A 14,860-nucleotide genomic window follows, 5' to 3' on the forward strand; every position below is an offset into this window, starting at 1 on the left:
GAATAAGACCAGAAGGAAGCCTGAGTACATTATAGAGAGGATGTAACATTAGAAGATTTCCATTCTTGTCCAAGTGCCTATATAAATCCTGGCACCAGACTGAACTTCAGTTTCCTTTTCTACCAAACGTTGCCAGCCACCTTTCCCTTTACCCACTGATCTTACATGGGAAGCCATCCAGAGCCTTAGAAGAAAGATGCCACTTATACCAGCTTATTGTTTCCACAGCTTTAAGAGAGAAACTTGGAAAGTTCCCATCATCAGGGCTAAAATAGACCTGAAATTGAACCGGATTTATGGAGTACCACAAAGCGTCAGACACTGTGTCTTCCCTGTTTTATCGCTCACTGGTCTGCCCGTATGGCAGTTCAGTGTAGTACTTAAAGCATGGTGTTTAGAATGAGGCAGACCTTAGCTGGACACTGCCACCTCTTACATCAGACAAATCAGGTCACCTCTCTGAGCCTCAGCTTCCTGTGTAAATGGAAGTGGTTGAATCCATTTCACAAGGTTGTTGTAAGGATTAAATGAGATAGAGGTGCTGTTATTCTTAGACTTCTGTGGTCATCATCTTTGGGCTTCCGAGGTAGCTCAGTGGATAAAGTATCTGCCTGCCAATGCAGGAGATAAGGGTTCGATCCCTGGGTCAGGAAGATCCCCTGGAGGAGGAAATGGCAACTCACTCCAGTATTCTTGCCTGGAGAATCCAGTGAACAGAGGAGACTGGTGGGCTGCAGTCCATAGGGTTGCACAGTGTTGGGCACAGCTGAGCAACTAGGCACGCACGGTCATCATCTTTATGTTACAGGAGAAGAAACTAAGGCTTTAAGAAGGTGATTTGCTCATGGTCACATGAATAATAATTAGGGGACCTAGAAAAATGTGTCTTCTGTCCACTAAGTCTAGTGAAAGAGCTGAATCTAATTGTTTCCTTAAAGAAGTTGCATAGAAAGAAGATTCTTTAAATACCTGTTTAATCTCCTTTGCTCTCCTTTTCTTTTCAAGGAGACCTTCCCTTATTTCAATGCCTTAGTGAAGTCTCCTTTATTTAAGGCTGCCCTGAGGAAGAGCTTCACCTCGAGGTGGGCAGACCCTCAGATAGCTGGACTGTGACAGAGGAGCGTGTCTCAGGGTCTCAGTTTGTGGGAGTCCTCTTTCACCTCCTCAGTTTCCCCTTGAAGACCCAGGAAAGAAGGCACCTCCTTCTCAAAGCCGCCGCAGCCCGCCTGGTCGCCATTCCCTGGGCTCTGGTAGAGTCCTTCTCCTTACCGCTATCTGATCACTGATCCCACTAGATGGATTTCCCCACTCCCACACTGGACTGTGACCACTCAGCCCCGCCCAAAGGGCAGAGACTGGATTTGAGTTCCCCCTACATCTCAGTGCCCGTGGCCAGATGTGGTTCATTCCTCAGGAGGGAAGGGAGCCTTTTGAGACCCCAGCATCTCCAGGTTACTTCCTGGGGCTCCAAGGTACAAGTGTGTGATGACATTTAAAAGGAACTTGGGTTTTGCGTGAGCATCTTTAGATACGAGAGTTTCATCATCTTTAGGTTCTTGGGGTTTTCCCTTCCCCGCTGCCCCCATCAACGTGCTCAGTCGTGTCTGATTCTTTGTGACCTCATGAACTGTAGCCAGCCAGGCTCCTATGTTCATTGGCTTTCCCAGGCAAGAATCCTAGAGTGGATTGCCATGCCCTCCTCCAGGGAATCTTTCTGACCCAGGGATCGAACCCACATCTCATGTCTCCTGCACTGGCAGGCAGGTTCTTTACCACTGGCATCACCAACTCCCATCAATATTACTCAATAAAAAAATACTCAATAAAAAAACAACTGCAGACAGTGAATGACTGCTTATACTGGTGTTTCCGCCGCCTCTTCTTGGTGCATATTCTTAGCACACCAAGTGCGCTCTGTGCCAGCCCTGGAGACTCCCTCGGGGTTCTCCTTGGCTTCTGGAGGGTTTGCCTTCTTCAGTTACAAATGACTAATCTCTCCAATTTCTATCATGTGACTTAAGTACCAGGGCTTTAAGCCTCTTTTATTATACCACAACAGCAGTCCTCAAAAGCAGGAGGAAAAAAAAAATGTGATCCTGCAAATAAACTCTTATTTACAAATGGTAATGACTTGTGGTGTTCGTGGTACATATTTTAGGTTGAATTACTGCTGAAAGCCGATTACGTGTCTGCCTCTGGTGGGCGGAAACGTGTTCCCTGTAAGGAATTTTCTGTATGGGTGAGAATTTTTTCAAGTAGATATTGGATAATAGCTCCCTGCTTGCTGCACACTAACAGAATTTAAATGAAACAGACACGGTATCCCCGAGGCCAGAATACCTGTGTCTCCGCCTCTTGCTGTCTGGTTGCCTTGAGCTGGTTGGCAGTGTGTTGTAGAGGAAAGGCAGGATGTTTGGGGCCCCAGCGTGTCCTTAGGCAAGCCCTCCTCTGAGCTCCATTTCCGTATCTGTAAAACCCAGTGGGAATCCCTTCCCTGTGGAGCTGTTTTAAGGATTAAATGAAATTGTGTGCATTAAAAGCATGTGGTAAAGTGCAGTGCCCAGCGCGAGTCCTGGCCACTTGCTGTGTTTGTGCGTCCAGACACCCCGGCTAGTCTGCAGTTGTGAGTGGTGGTCTTTTACCTCCCTGTCGTTCCTCTTCTCCCTCTAGATTCTTAGACTTCCTGTGGGCCCGTTTGGGCAACAGCCAGCACCGAGGGTGCGTGATCCCTAGGGCAAAACACAGTGCTGATCTGAACTGGAAACAAGTGTGTGCCCTGTCCACACCGACTTCTTCAGCAGTGAGTGTCTGCCTTGTGCTCTTTGGGCTGAGAAATTCCACATAAATTGCATTTTCACTTCCCCTCTCTTTGTTGAAAGTCCCCCCCTCCTTTTCATTTTATCATTAGGTAGTAATTAGTATTCAAGGGAAATTGGTCTTAATATATTAAAATTGGTTAAGTGCATTTAGACCTGTACCACAGCCAATGTCTTATTGGAAAATGTAATTGGGGACTCTGTGTATGTAATTAATTGAATTACAATTAAGAACTTTCATTAAGCGATACACTGGTACATTAGAGCAGTGTGGAAACATGTTTGACGAGCCACAAAGCCCGTACGGGCTCTAAGTGAGGGCACAGAGATTCGTGTCCCTCTGGCGGGCTCCTGGCCCTGGAAGCTGCCCTGCAGCCCCTGCCTGATGGTCGAGTGACGCAGCAGGTGACATTTCTGCAGCAACTCCCCTGATGGGAGGTGGGATTCTTCCAGCACGCGTGCCCTCATTCTGACTCTGGAGTCGGAGAGATGCCTCAGTGCTGATCAGTTGTTCCAGTTCTTAAGATATTTTGTCTTGTAAATTGTCCAAAATACCCAGACTCTCTAGAAGACTCCATTACTTTTCTTGTGTTTTGAACAGGGACAGACACAATAGAAGAAGAGGAAGTGAGGGGAATCCGGTCATCATCCTAACTTCCAGGCAGACCTGTAATGAGCAAGTGGTTCAGACCTGTGCATGTCATGATTGATCCTGTATAGGCCTCACTCTGGACATATATTTGCTCATTCATCCTCCAAACATAGATGGCTCCTCCTCTGGGCCAGTCACTGTGCTGGGAGAGTACAGAGGATACACAGCCCACACATCATGGAGTTCACAGCTGCTCCAAGTGCTGTGAGGGGGTGAGAGTATATAGGAGGGCTCGAGCTGGTGAGAGTAGGCCAGAAAGCTTCCTTGAGGAAGAATGAAAAGGAGTCATTCAGATCATGAGTATGAAGAATGTTCAGAAGCCAAGGGACTGCTTCTCCAAAAGTCTTGAGAAAGAGCTTGGTGTGCTTGAGATGGTGTATTTGAATGGAGTGGAATGAAAGAAGCAGGGGAGCGTGTGCTGAAAGATGAGAGCGGGGACCAGACAGGAGCTTGGACGCAGAGCTTAAACCTCCCCCCTACCCCTGGCCTCCATGATCCGCTCTTTTTAGGAATTCTGCAGACCTGAATCGTTTCCTTCTGATCACCTCATAAAACAAGATTATCCTGATTTATTGAGGGTCTGAAATCTCCCTGTGGAAAGGCTCTGACTCCAAGAGCTTAATCAATTAGGCAGTGACAGCACGGATCCCTACCTGGTTGCACCACGGCAAATTCAGTGAAGGCTATATCCTACTGTATGATCCTGGAGGCTTTGGAGAGATTACTACACGGGGCATGGGAGTGCGCATGTGTGTGTTACAGTATATCACCTATTGATTATTTTTTAGAGACCAGCAAAAATGACTAGTAGCCAAAGGGAAGTGTTTAATAGAAGAGAAGTTTGGGGCTTATGAGTCTTTGGGGACTTAAAAGGACTTTGGGGAAAAAATGTGATGGATATAGAATGCTAAAGGAGAGTTTTTTCTCCGTGACTCACTCGTGTACTAGCTTTGAGTCTTACCTGAGGAGAGAGAGTTAGGTTTTATCCCTGATTGTACTAGCAAAGCCAGGCATAGTTGTATTCTCCTTAGGTACTGTTATGGCCCATGAACTTGTACATTCCCAGTCCCCCTAAGGAACATTTTTTACCCAAGGGGTTATGTGGTGGTTAAGGGCACAGTTTTGCAGTTAGGGGGGTTCCTGTCCTAACTCCAGCTGATGTTAGTTGTATGACTCTACTAGCAGGATGACTTTCTGAGCCTTGTTTTTCTCACTTGTGCAAGGAGACTATTAGCCAACTTAAAGGAGCATTGAGAAAATGAAGTGAGATAATGTAAGTGCCAAGCGTAGTATCTGCCATGTAGTAAGCACTCAGTAAATGTTTGCTGCCACTGGAGTTGTTGCTGAGGCAGGGTCCCTGCCAGGTAAGGCGTCTGAGTGGAAAAGTAGGATTGGTGTATCAGGTTTTAGTAACCGAGGTAAAACTCAAGGGATGGTGTACAACTCAGATACTGTTATGGTTAATATGTGACATCAACCTCATTCAAGCCACCAACAGCATTTATTGAGCATCTGCTCTGCACTCTATAGGATGGAATGTTCTTGCCCTCAAGGAGCCCATAGTCCAGAAAGGGAGTCCAGATACTTATCATGTAAGACACTTATCATGAAAGCCTTCAGCGAAGGGTGACAGGATTTCAGGGAAAAGATCAGGGAAAGACTCCATGTGGATTAGACTTCTAAGTGTATAAATTTTAGAGTGGAAAGGACATTCTGGCCAGATAGTGTAACTGGAACAAAATCCAGTTTGGCTGAAGCTGGCATTGTTCTATCTGTGGAGTAGCAATAAGGCTACAAGATAGAATGGGGCAGAAGGTAGCTTGTTTACTCTTCAGTCATTTGCATAACAGTATTTTACTGCATGTCAGGTCCTGCTCTCTGAAGACTTTTCCCCTCCACCCACACCGTTTTATTTTCCACCACTCGCCTTCACAGACTCTTTGCACCAGCCAAGTGCGAACCCTGCTGCCATCCTCCAGTGATCCCAAAGCACGAGCACAGCTTCTGGCACACGGTTGGTGCTGGGTGACTGGGAGGAAGGGTCACCAGGGCCATCATGCTGCAGAGAGTGTACATATGAGCTACTCTGCTGCTTGGTCACTCAGTTGTGTTCAACTGCCCGCTAGCCCATAGACTGTAGCCCACCAGAGACTTCTGTCCATGGAATTCTCCAGGCAAGAATACTGGAGTAGGTTGCCATTCCCTTCTCCAGGGGATCTTCCCAACCCAGGGATCGAACCCAGGTCTCCCACACTGCAGACAGATTCCTTACCATCTGAGCCACCAGGGAAGCCCACAAGTAAGAACTTAGCAGAGGCCACTGAACTTCGGTTGAGCTCTAAAGTTGGCGAGGATCTTTTTGGAGATGAAAGATAGAAGTTGCTTTAACTTCTAACTGGATGAGGCCTTTTAGATTTGACCTGAGACTCACTGAATCATAAAACGAAGTTTGATGTTCCATGTAGTTTGTGTCCAGGAACATAAGACATCTGCTGGAGGCGTACATCAAGTTCATCTGAGCTTTAATTTAATCGTTAGTGCTCATTTGTCTGAAAGAAAGTTATGTATGTACTGCCTCTAAGTGTCTCCCTCAGCTCCAGTGAAATCATGTAGTATACGAAAACGCTTCTTAAACAATATTAGTTGTAATTAGCCTTGATCTGACACCTGGCAGGAAGCCTGTTACTCTAACAGTGTACGTACAGGCTCTCTGTTTGTGGTTGTTGTCAGGGATGTAACACAGGTACAGAGCTGTACTTGCACTTTTCTTTCCCATCATGGTTGTCCAGATGGGTGTCCAGGGACAATGAGGACGTGGCGTAAGAACCAATACAGGCAGCAATTCCCAAACTTTTTGGTCTCAGGACCTCTTTATATGCTTAAAAATTATTGAGACCCCAAAGAGCTCTTGTTTATTGGGTTATCTCTGTATTAGGAATTAAAAACTGAAAGATTTTAAATTATTTATGAATTTATTAAAAACAGTGGTAAATCCATTATGTGTTAACATAAGTAACATGTTTATTAAAATTTTTTAAATAAAAATATTTTCTTATAAAAATGTAATGATAAAAGCAACACTTCTATTTTGGCTTGGGTTTTTTTTTTTTTTTTCCTTTTCTTTTCTCTGAAAAGCATTTATTTTTGTACCATGAGGAAGATAAGTTATTGACTAATCTTCTGAACCAATGGGCAACTGTTTTCTGTTTTTGCAAATTGCTGTAATGTTTGACTTGGAAGACACCAGGATTTTCATACCTACTTCTGCATTCAGTCTGCTACAACACGTTATTTTGGTTGAAATAGTCACAGAAAATTTGGCTAACATAGATCCATTGTTGGAAAAGAGGAGAGTATTTCAATAGCCTTTTCAATAAGGGTGCATATGAATTTTTGTTACTCTACCAAAACTCAAGTGGTAGTTACCTAAAGGTTGGTTGCAATGTGGAATCAGAAACGTTATCAATGAACTTCTTATTACCTTGTGCACTTCCAAGAAAATAGGTATAAAGGGCAACTCATGTCTTACTGTCATTATTATGAAAATAGTATTGAGGTTATAGACCCCCGCCCCGACCCCCCCCACCCCCGCCGCTCCAACTTCCTTCACCACGCCGGGGGCCCTGAGCTGACTTAGAGGTGACAGTTACCCACACCTTAATCCCTGTCCTTGCTACTGCTCATAGGAGCGTGGTGACTCGGGAGGGGAAGAAGGGACAGGGGTCTTGACAGATCTGTCCCAGCTCTGTCTCTTCCCAACAGCGGAACCTTGGGCAAGCTTCTGGCCCGCTCCGGACCCTGAGTGCCAGAGTTCGGTTCGACTCTGTGTCTCTGAACGCAGTGTTCCGGGTTCTTTGCGGTGATGCCAAGCCCCAAGGCCACACCTTAGCCCTCGCGCGCTCTCGCCTCCTCGCTCTTCCTTTACCTTCCCTTCTCCCCTTCCTTTTGCCCCTTCTTCCCGAGCCTGGTTTTGCCTTTGAGACAAGTGCTGCTCCTTGTTTCCTCTTTCCTGGTTCCTTACTCCAGGCACCTCAGCTCCTTCCTCTCCCAGACTTTCTGCTTGTCCCTCGGTGCTTTCCGTATCCTGAAAGTGCTCTCTGTCATCCTTCCAGAGCCTGTTGTCAGTCCGTTTGAGCTCCAGTGCTCAAGTCACTTTTAGGCCCCACCCCAAAATTTGATCTATCACAATACATCTTTGAGTTATTGCAGCCCGAGCGTTTTGACACGATACATTATGGTAATCCATGGCACATAGAGACGTGAACACTCCCGACTTTGACAAAATGCGGTGTGAAGTCTTTGAAGGCACTATTACAATTTATCTTGTCATTCACGAGGAGACCCAGTTCAGCATTAATGTAGATGAACACAGTGTGGCTTTTGTTTCGTTTAATAGCTTGTGACCTTTTTAATTGCTAATTTAACAAAATACCAAAGGGTTATATTTCAATTAAATTAACAGTTTGGGGAGTGGTTTTTTAATGTTTATTTTTAACATATTTGGGTTCTATTTTTTTTTACTTCGAGTAGATAAAAATGTCTTCTCTTAACAGAAGTAGTTTTGAAATGTGAAGTTGATCATACAGTAGTATTTTTTAATATGCACATGGTGCAGTGCCAGACATCTTTCATGTGTGGTTGGACTCATGCCTTTCCAGAAGGATCCAGACAGTAAAGGTGTACATGCAAATTCAGAACTTGTCCGGCTAAAAAAAAAACTAAAACATGCTTTTGGTGTAGCAGTCTGCTTCAGATGTGTGCCTTTAGATGGTGTGTCTGCCGTGTGCATCATCGGGGACGTCTCTTGGCCTTGGCGTGTTTTCTTGGTACCCTGTAGTGAGTTTGTAAGCTCCTGAAGATCAGGAACCCTGCCTTCTCCTCAAAAGTGTCCCTTCCCAATCCAGCACGCTGCAGGCACGGGGACAGTAGTTAGAGGTTGGATGGCTGACTGATCTGTACACACACACATGCCCCCTCCAAGCACAGGCACTCCTGAGCCTACTTTGAGAAGTGGCACCAGAGTTCCAAGAACAGAGGCTGTTCTCATTCAGCAGAAAAACCTGCTTTAGGGTAAGTGCACGTGTCAGAGGTGAGTGCAGGGCTGTTCCTTCCTTCTCCACTTCTCCAGTGCAGTTACCCTTCTGATCATAAACGTAAACATGCCCCTTGTCAGCCAGGGCCAGGCTCAGAACTCACCCAGGTATCAAGAGGACTTAAACCCCCAAATGGGGTATGAATTTACACTGTCAGAGAGTAGAAGGTCAATGCGAGAAGCATTAGTGCGTTGAGCCAGCTCCAGCTATCTACGTCTTGAACAAAATTAATACGAGGAAATTGACAAGCCCTGCTGGTTATTCCATAGCTTTAAGACCTCTACTAAAATCCTATCATCTCATCTGCCCATTATTAACATTTCAGCAAAATATAAAGTTTTCATTAATCTCCCACAGCAAATTTAGGAGTGAAAACTGGCACTTGTTTGAGCTTTTAGGACTACATTAGCTGGTGTATTAAACAAAATGTGTCATTCTTCAGTAGCTTCTGCAAGAAGCTAAATCAATTTCCAGCCATATTTATGCACCACTTTATCTAAAAGCATCTGAATTATCATTTACAGCTAAGATGCTTTATTAGCAGCTGGCATTGAAATTGCTCAGTAAAAAATTATATGTCACGTTATAGTAATTTTTAAATTGGTTTTAATCCAACATCATAAAATGTAAAACTCTTAAGTATGGTTTTTTAAAAAAATAATTGGCATTTTAGCATAAATGGACTGTTACCTCTTTCCAAATCAAATACCTCCAATATTTAGAAAATACTAATTAGTAAAGAAAACAGAAGTTCTTGAGCTAGGTTGTATCTAATAATGGCATTTTTCTCAGAAAAGATGGCTTTCAGTGATTTAAAACATGAAAGGATTTTAGTATTTCTCCAAAATTCTCAATTTAGGAGGTTCTAAAATAAAAATAAACACAACTTGGCAGTTCTGTTTTAGTAAAAGGTATATTTAGAGAAAGTGAATAACTATTCAATACTTTAATTTCTCCTCTTGGCTTGCAATGTGGATATTACTAGGGAAACCATATGATCACAGCATCTCTGTCCAAAATCACAAGTGCTCCAGAGAAAGGGGGCAGGGTTACCCAATGGGCCTTGCAAAGGCTGAATGCCACTGTGCCCATCCTAGCAATGTGATGTTGGTTAAGTCGCGAAACCTCTCTGATCCCGAGGATATAGTGTTTAGTATTCATCCAGTAGATTGCTATTGAGCTCTTGCTTTATTCTGTACTTGGTAGCACTAGCAGGGTCTGGGCGATGGTGTTTAATAAAGCAATCACTCTGTCTCTGCTCTTGGGGTTACAGTCTAATGGCAGAGACGGGCGATTACTATCTGTGATAAATAACCTGAAGGGAAATGCAGGGTGCAGTGACAGGAGGAGCTGAGCTAGACTCAGGCTTCCTTGGAGTGTCGCTTGAGCTAAGCTCATCAGAGGGATGGGGAGGAGGCCTAGAGGAACAGGCCAGGAGGGAGCAGAAAGGGGAGAAGGGTGACCTGGGCAGAGAGGTCAAAATGTGGACCGTGTCCCAGGCATCCAGTGACTGGTGAGGCTTAAAGATGAGACTGCAGCCTTTCTGAGGGGAGCACGTCGTTGTAGGTGCTAGGATGGTCTAGGCTGGCAAGAGTTGTCGTGTTTGAAAATAGAACATCCAGTTCCTAATAAATCAGTTCAATGTGAAGGCATCAGAAGCCAGCTTTGACTTAAAAGCCTGCCCTGTAAACAATAACTGTGGGAAGGAAAGTGTGTAATTGGCAGGCATAATAGAATTTTCCAGTTTTATGCCCAAACCTAGAGTTTTACATCCCTCCAACCCTGTGCCAAGGAGTTCTCTGTTTCCCTGTGGACCCAGCTCTGGGTTCTCATCACAAGGCCTCGGGCGCCCCACTCTGGTTGGCCTTTTCTAGACAGGTGCGTCCTCCCCCCAGCAGCTGCGCATTCAGAGGACCACATTCCAGACTTGGGAGTGGGGTGACAAGAGTTCCAAAGCCTTGGCTTCTTCATCTGTACGACATGAAAATTCTAGGAACTACCTGCCAGGTTGTCTTGAGACTTGAATGCATGTGTGAAGTACTCGGCGCCATGCCTGATGCATGAGTACTCCCATGTACTATTAATAGCTGTCATCATTATTATTGATTTATTTGTTTAGCAAAATTTAATGAGAGCATGCCAGTTGCCTGTCCTGCATGCAGGAGAAGATGTAGAGATGAATAAGAAACTTCCCTGATCCTCACAAAGGTCCCAATTTAAGAGCAACCACTCAACAGTTCTAGTGCAAGGCTGGACGTGATCCACTGTGACAAGGGAATAAAAGTAACCATGACTGCTGTTTATTACGTGTGTTGTATGTTAGATTCTTTCAGTACATTTTGATATTCTATGGATGGCAGAGTCTAGGGTTCAGAGAAATAGTCACATGTCCAACATTATTCTTGGAGACAGAGCCAGAAGTTGAGCCCAGGTCTTCCTGGCTCCAGAGTCCAGTATAAACCAGCTGCTGTGGAGTTCAGGGAGAGCTGGAGTCTGACTAGCCTGGGCAGAGTTTTGACAGAAGGGATGTTCTGGGCCAAGAGCACCACATGAGCAAGGGCCCAGAAGCAGAGAAACCTGAACCTGTACACAGTCTGAGGAGTTTGAGAATTGCTTAGAGAAGGTATGTGTGAAAAGTGACAAGTGGGAAGCTTTTGTTTCAGTAAGACTGGACAGCCTTGATTGCTTGACTGAAAAGAGTGCGCTTCATTCAGGAGGCTTTGGGAAGCCAGGGAGGATTTCTGAGTTCCAGTGTTCTTACTTGTCCCCAGTATCTGAGTATTTGGTGTGCACAAAGCTCTGACTAGATGTTTGATGAGTGAATAACTGATCAAAGCTTTAGAAAGACAAACTGGAAAGTCCTGTAGGAGCTGGATTGCTGAGGAGCCTGGTGGCCAGGAGGCCACTGAGGAGACTGCCACGGCCATCTAGGTGTAAGCAGGCTCGTAGCTGAACCAGTGGAGGCTGCGGGCCACGGGCCACGGAGCTCATAAACAGACGGTTTGAGAATCTTGGAAAGGACAAGCATTCTTCAAGGAACACGGATTACTCTTATGATCAGGAAAATTATTAGAAAAAGAAGCAAGAATCTGAGTAACCATATTTTTGTGACTTTGACTTACTCTTGTGGAAACACAGCTTCTGGTGAGCAGGGGTTTTTCTGCCCTCTGTATGGCTGCTGCCCTACCAGGGGGCTGCCGTGGAACAAGGCCGTGTTTGTGGAATTAATTGTTGAGTGATTAATATGTTGCCGTGCTCTGTTTACTGGAATGGCATTATTAAGTCATCACTCAGCCTTTTCTTTTCCAAATTAAATAGCCCATATTATTTTAATTTATCCCAAAGCATTTTAAAGCAGACACCATTTGCCAAGCCTCATGTATCTTTATGTGTTAAACTGCTCTTTCCTCCCCAGGTTCAAGGGCAGACGGGGTTTTTGAGGAGGATTCGCAGATTGACATAGCTACAGTACAGGATATGTTGAGCAGCCACCACTACAAGTCGTTTAAAGTCAGCATGATCCACAGACTCCGCTTCACAACCGACGTCCAGTTAGGTAAGTGCGTGGACAAATGACGGACTTCCTGTAAGTGGTCAGAGTCGGAATGGGGAGAGAAACCGCCTGCCGCCTTTGTGTGGCCTGAATGACAAGCGGTAGTTTGTTTTCAGAGCACATGTTGAAACAATGAAATTTAAAGGCACTCCTTTTTGCCACCTGAGAGCTCTGTCTTGTCTTCTTTTTTATGAAGCGGAAGATTAGAAATAGAACTAACTCGAGACTCTTTTCAGACTGATTGACTTCTGTGGAGTTCCATGATTCCCATTCTGTAATTTGCTCACATCCTCTCCTTAGAGCTGCTTTGTAACATCACCACTTGCCTGTTCTCGTTCTGTGAATTCATTGCTAGTCATTCATGCCTTTATTCAGGAGGCTTTTTTTAATGATCTCAGAAGCTATACTTGGATCCACACCAGATAATCTGGAACTAAAATTCAGTTAATATGTGGGGTCAATTTGTTTCCATGAAGCGCTGAATTTCTATTATGACTTACACCTAACAGGAGTAGAAAAAATGCCGTGGTTGTCAGCATGATATGAACACCACACCATCCTCCTCCTCATGGCTGTTACCTAGAGATGTCCTCACGTGTGAGTGCTGTACATGCGTTACTAACCTACCTAAAATGTAGGTACTTTTACTGTCTCCATCTGGCAGAGAAGGTATGAAATAGATGAGGTGCATAGAGGTGATGTCTCATGCCCACACTTACACAGCAGGTGGTTTCAGGGAAGAATCCTGGTCTGGCTAATGTGAGTGCCCCCATTTCCTAACAGAGGATGATGGGAGGGGGGCAGTGGGTACAGGTGCCAGGCTGTCTCAGTCAAGGAGCTGGCCTCTTCCCGGGCTCTGCTGGGACCTCAGCCACACCACCCCTTCCTGGGCATCCTTTACTTCATGTGTAAAGGGAGAAAGCTTGAATTCTAACTCTAAGACTCATGAATGTTCTATTTCTCACAAAGGTTTCATATGTGTCTCATAATAAAACCTTTTCTTACATGGGCATTAGTCCAGCTAATTTGTGATAAGTTTCAAGAATCTCTCAAATATCTCTTACCAGCTTGACTGACAGGAGCTTGAAGTAAGCTGACAGTAGCTTAGTAATTAAGAGATGAGCACTGGAATCACATCTGGTTTAAATTGTGACTCTGTCAACAACCAGCCATATTAGGCAATGTCTTAATCTTTCTGAGCCTCGATTCTGTTCTGTTTAAATGAGAATGTGAGTGTGCCAGCTTCTTAGGATTACTGTGGGGAGCAAGTCAGATACTCCATCGAGCTTAGCCGAGGCCTGGCAGTTGGTAGACCCTCTTAAGCAAGATCTGTTAGTGGAGATGCCACACAGTGGAAGCTTGGAGGACAGACCCAAGAGTTAGAAGTCTCGGTTCAAACCCTGACTCATTCGTTAGCTGTATCAGCACAGGCAAGGGATGCAAAGCTACAGTCTCCTCCTTTGTAAGATGAAGATAATAGTCTCTATCTCACAGATGGGGTGATTATGGGGACCAAATGTCTTATCACACGTGGAATACTTAGAAAGGCCCTGGCACATAGCAAGTTCTCAATAAACATCAGCTTCTAAGATGATGGTTATTATGACAGACGAAATAGAGAAATTAGCACCAGTGTCTTAGAATCAGAACACACAGAACCCATCTTTTTTCCTGCTCTGTAGACCTCTTTATCCTTTATCCCTCCTCACAAAAAACCTCCAAAATGGTACAAAAGGCTTATTTAATTTTGATTGTTAAAACATAAGGTTCTTCAGTGTTTTTCTTCCTAAAGGTGCTTTTTCTGGTATCTCTCATAGAAGTAAAAATAATGAGGCTCAAAAACAAGCCAGAAAGGGGGTGAAAGCACATGCTGTACGGTTCCATCTATATAATGTTCAGAAATACACAAAGATAATCTGTAGACGTAATGATGGTGGTTATCAGGGCTGAAGAGACTACAGCGACTGGAGAGGGAGCATCTGGGGTGCTGGTAAGGTTCTGTTTCTTGGTCCGGGTGCTGATTACATGACTTCTGTAGACTTGGTGGGAAAGTCAGGTTTTATATAGTCTTAGGCTTTATGCACTTTCTGTTTGTATATCCTCAGTTAAAAGTTTGCGAAGATAAGAGTGCTACTCATACATCGTTCGTGCTTGCCTGCGATTCTTTCCCAGTAACAGAAGGTCTGCTTTTTCTGAGTGGTTCCAACTTTAAGAAGCCCAGAAATTTAAGAATTTCTAACTAGCCTGACTGCAGTCGAGATAGAGGTCCAGGGTGCAAGGCGGGGATTCTCCCAGGCGAGCATAATCAGCAAACCCATGCCTGCTGTTTCCCCAGGTGGAAAGCAGTGCCTTGGAAAGATAACCGATAGTGTGGACTTCTGTCCCAAAATTTTTTCTGAAGGGTAAAAGCCAAACTTGAATTCATCAGATTCTGATCTGTATATTTATTCAAAGGGAAAAGTTCACAAAAGGATCTGTGCCAAGACACCCAACTCTGCAGGGAACAGTGGGTTTGAATCCCAGCTTTACTGCTTACCTGCAGCTTACCTAAGCTTAGACAAGTTCCTTCCTTTTTCGGTCTTCATGTTTGTCATTTATGAAGTGGGAATTATAATGTTTACCTTTCAAGACTATGTATGAAAGTGGCCCACAGGAGTTTATCTTAGTGTTATCATTGTCTCTAATATTTATTTTATTTATTGCTTTCTCTCCTGTTCCACCATCTTGAAAGTATTTAACCAGATCA

At 44.5% G+C, this 14,860-nt stretch overlaps 1 protein-coding gene across 10 annotated transcripts in view; it reads left to right on the forward strand.

Annotated features, from left to right (window-relative positions):
* MAPKAP1 (MAPK associated protein 1) overlaps positions 1-14,860 on the forward strand; it is a 234,765-nt gene that overhangs the window by 177,143 nt on the left and 42,762 nt on the right. For all 10 annotated transcript variants that reach the window (XM_070378987.1, XM_070378984.1, XM_070378988.1 and 7 more), the window contains one exon: positions 11,977-12,117. In XM_070378987.1, coding sequence (XP_070235088.1) covers positions 11,977-12,117 — 141 coding nt within the window. The remainder of the gene's footprint in view (positions 1-11,976; positions 12,118-14,860) is intronic.

Source organism: Bos mutus, chromosome 11 (assembly GCF_027580195.1).
Source record: "Bos mutus isolate GX-2022 chromosome 11, NWIPB_WYAK_1.1, whole genome shotgun sequence".
In the NCBI taxonomy this organism is placed as follows: domain Eukaryota; kingdom Metazoa; phylum Chordata; class Mammalia; order Artiodactyla; family Bovidae; genus Bos; species Bos mutus.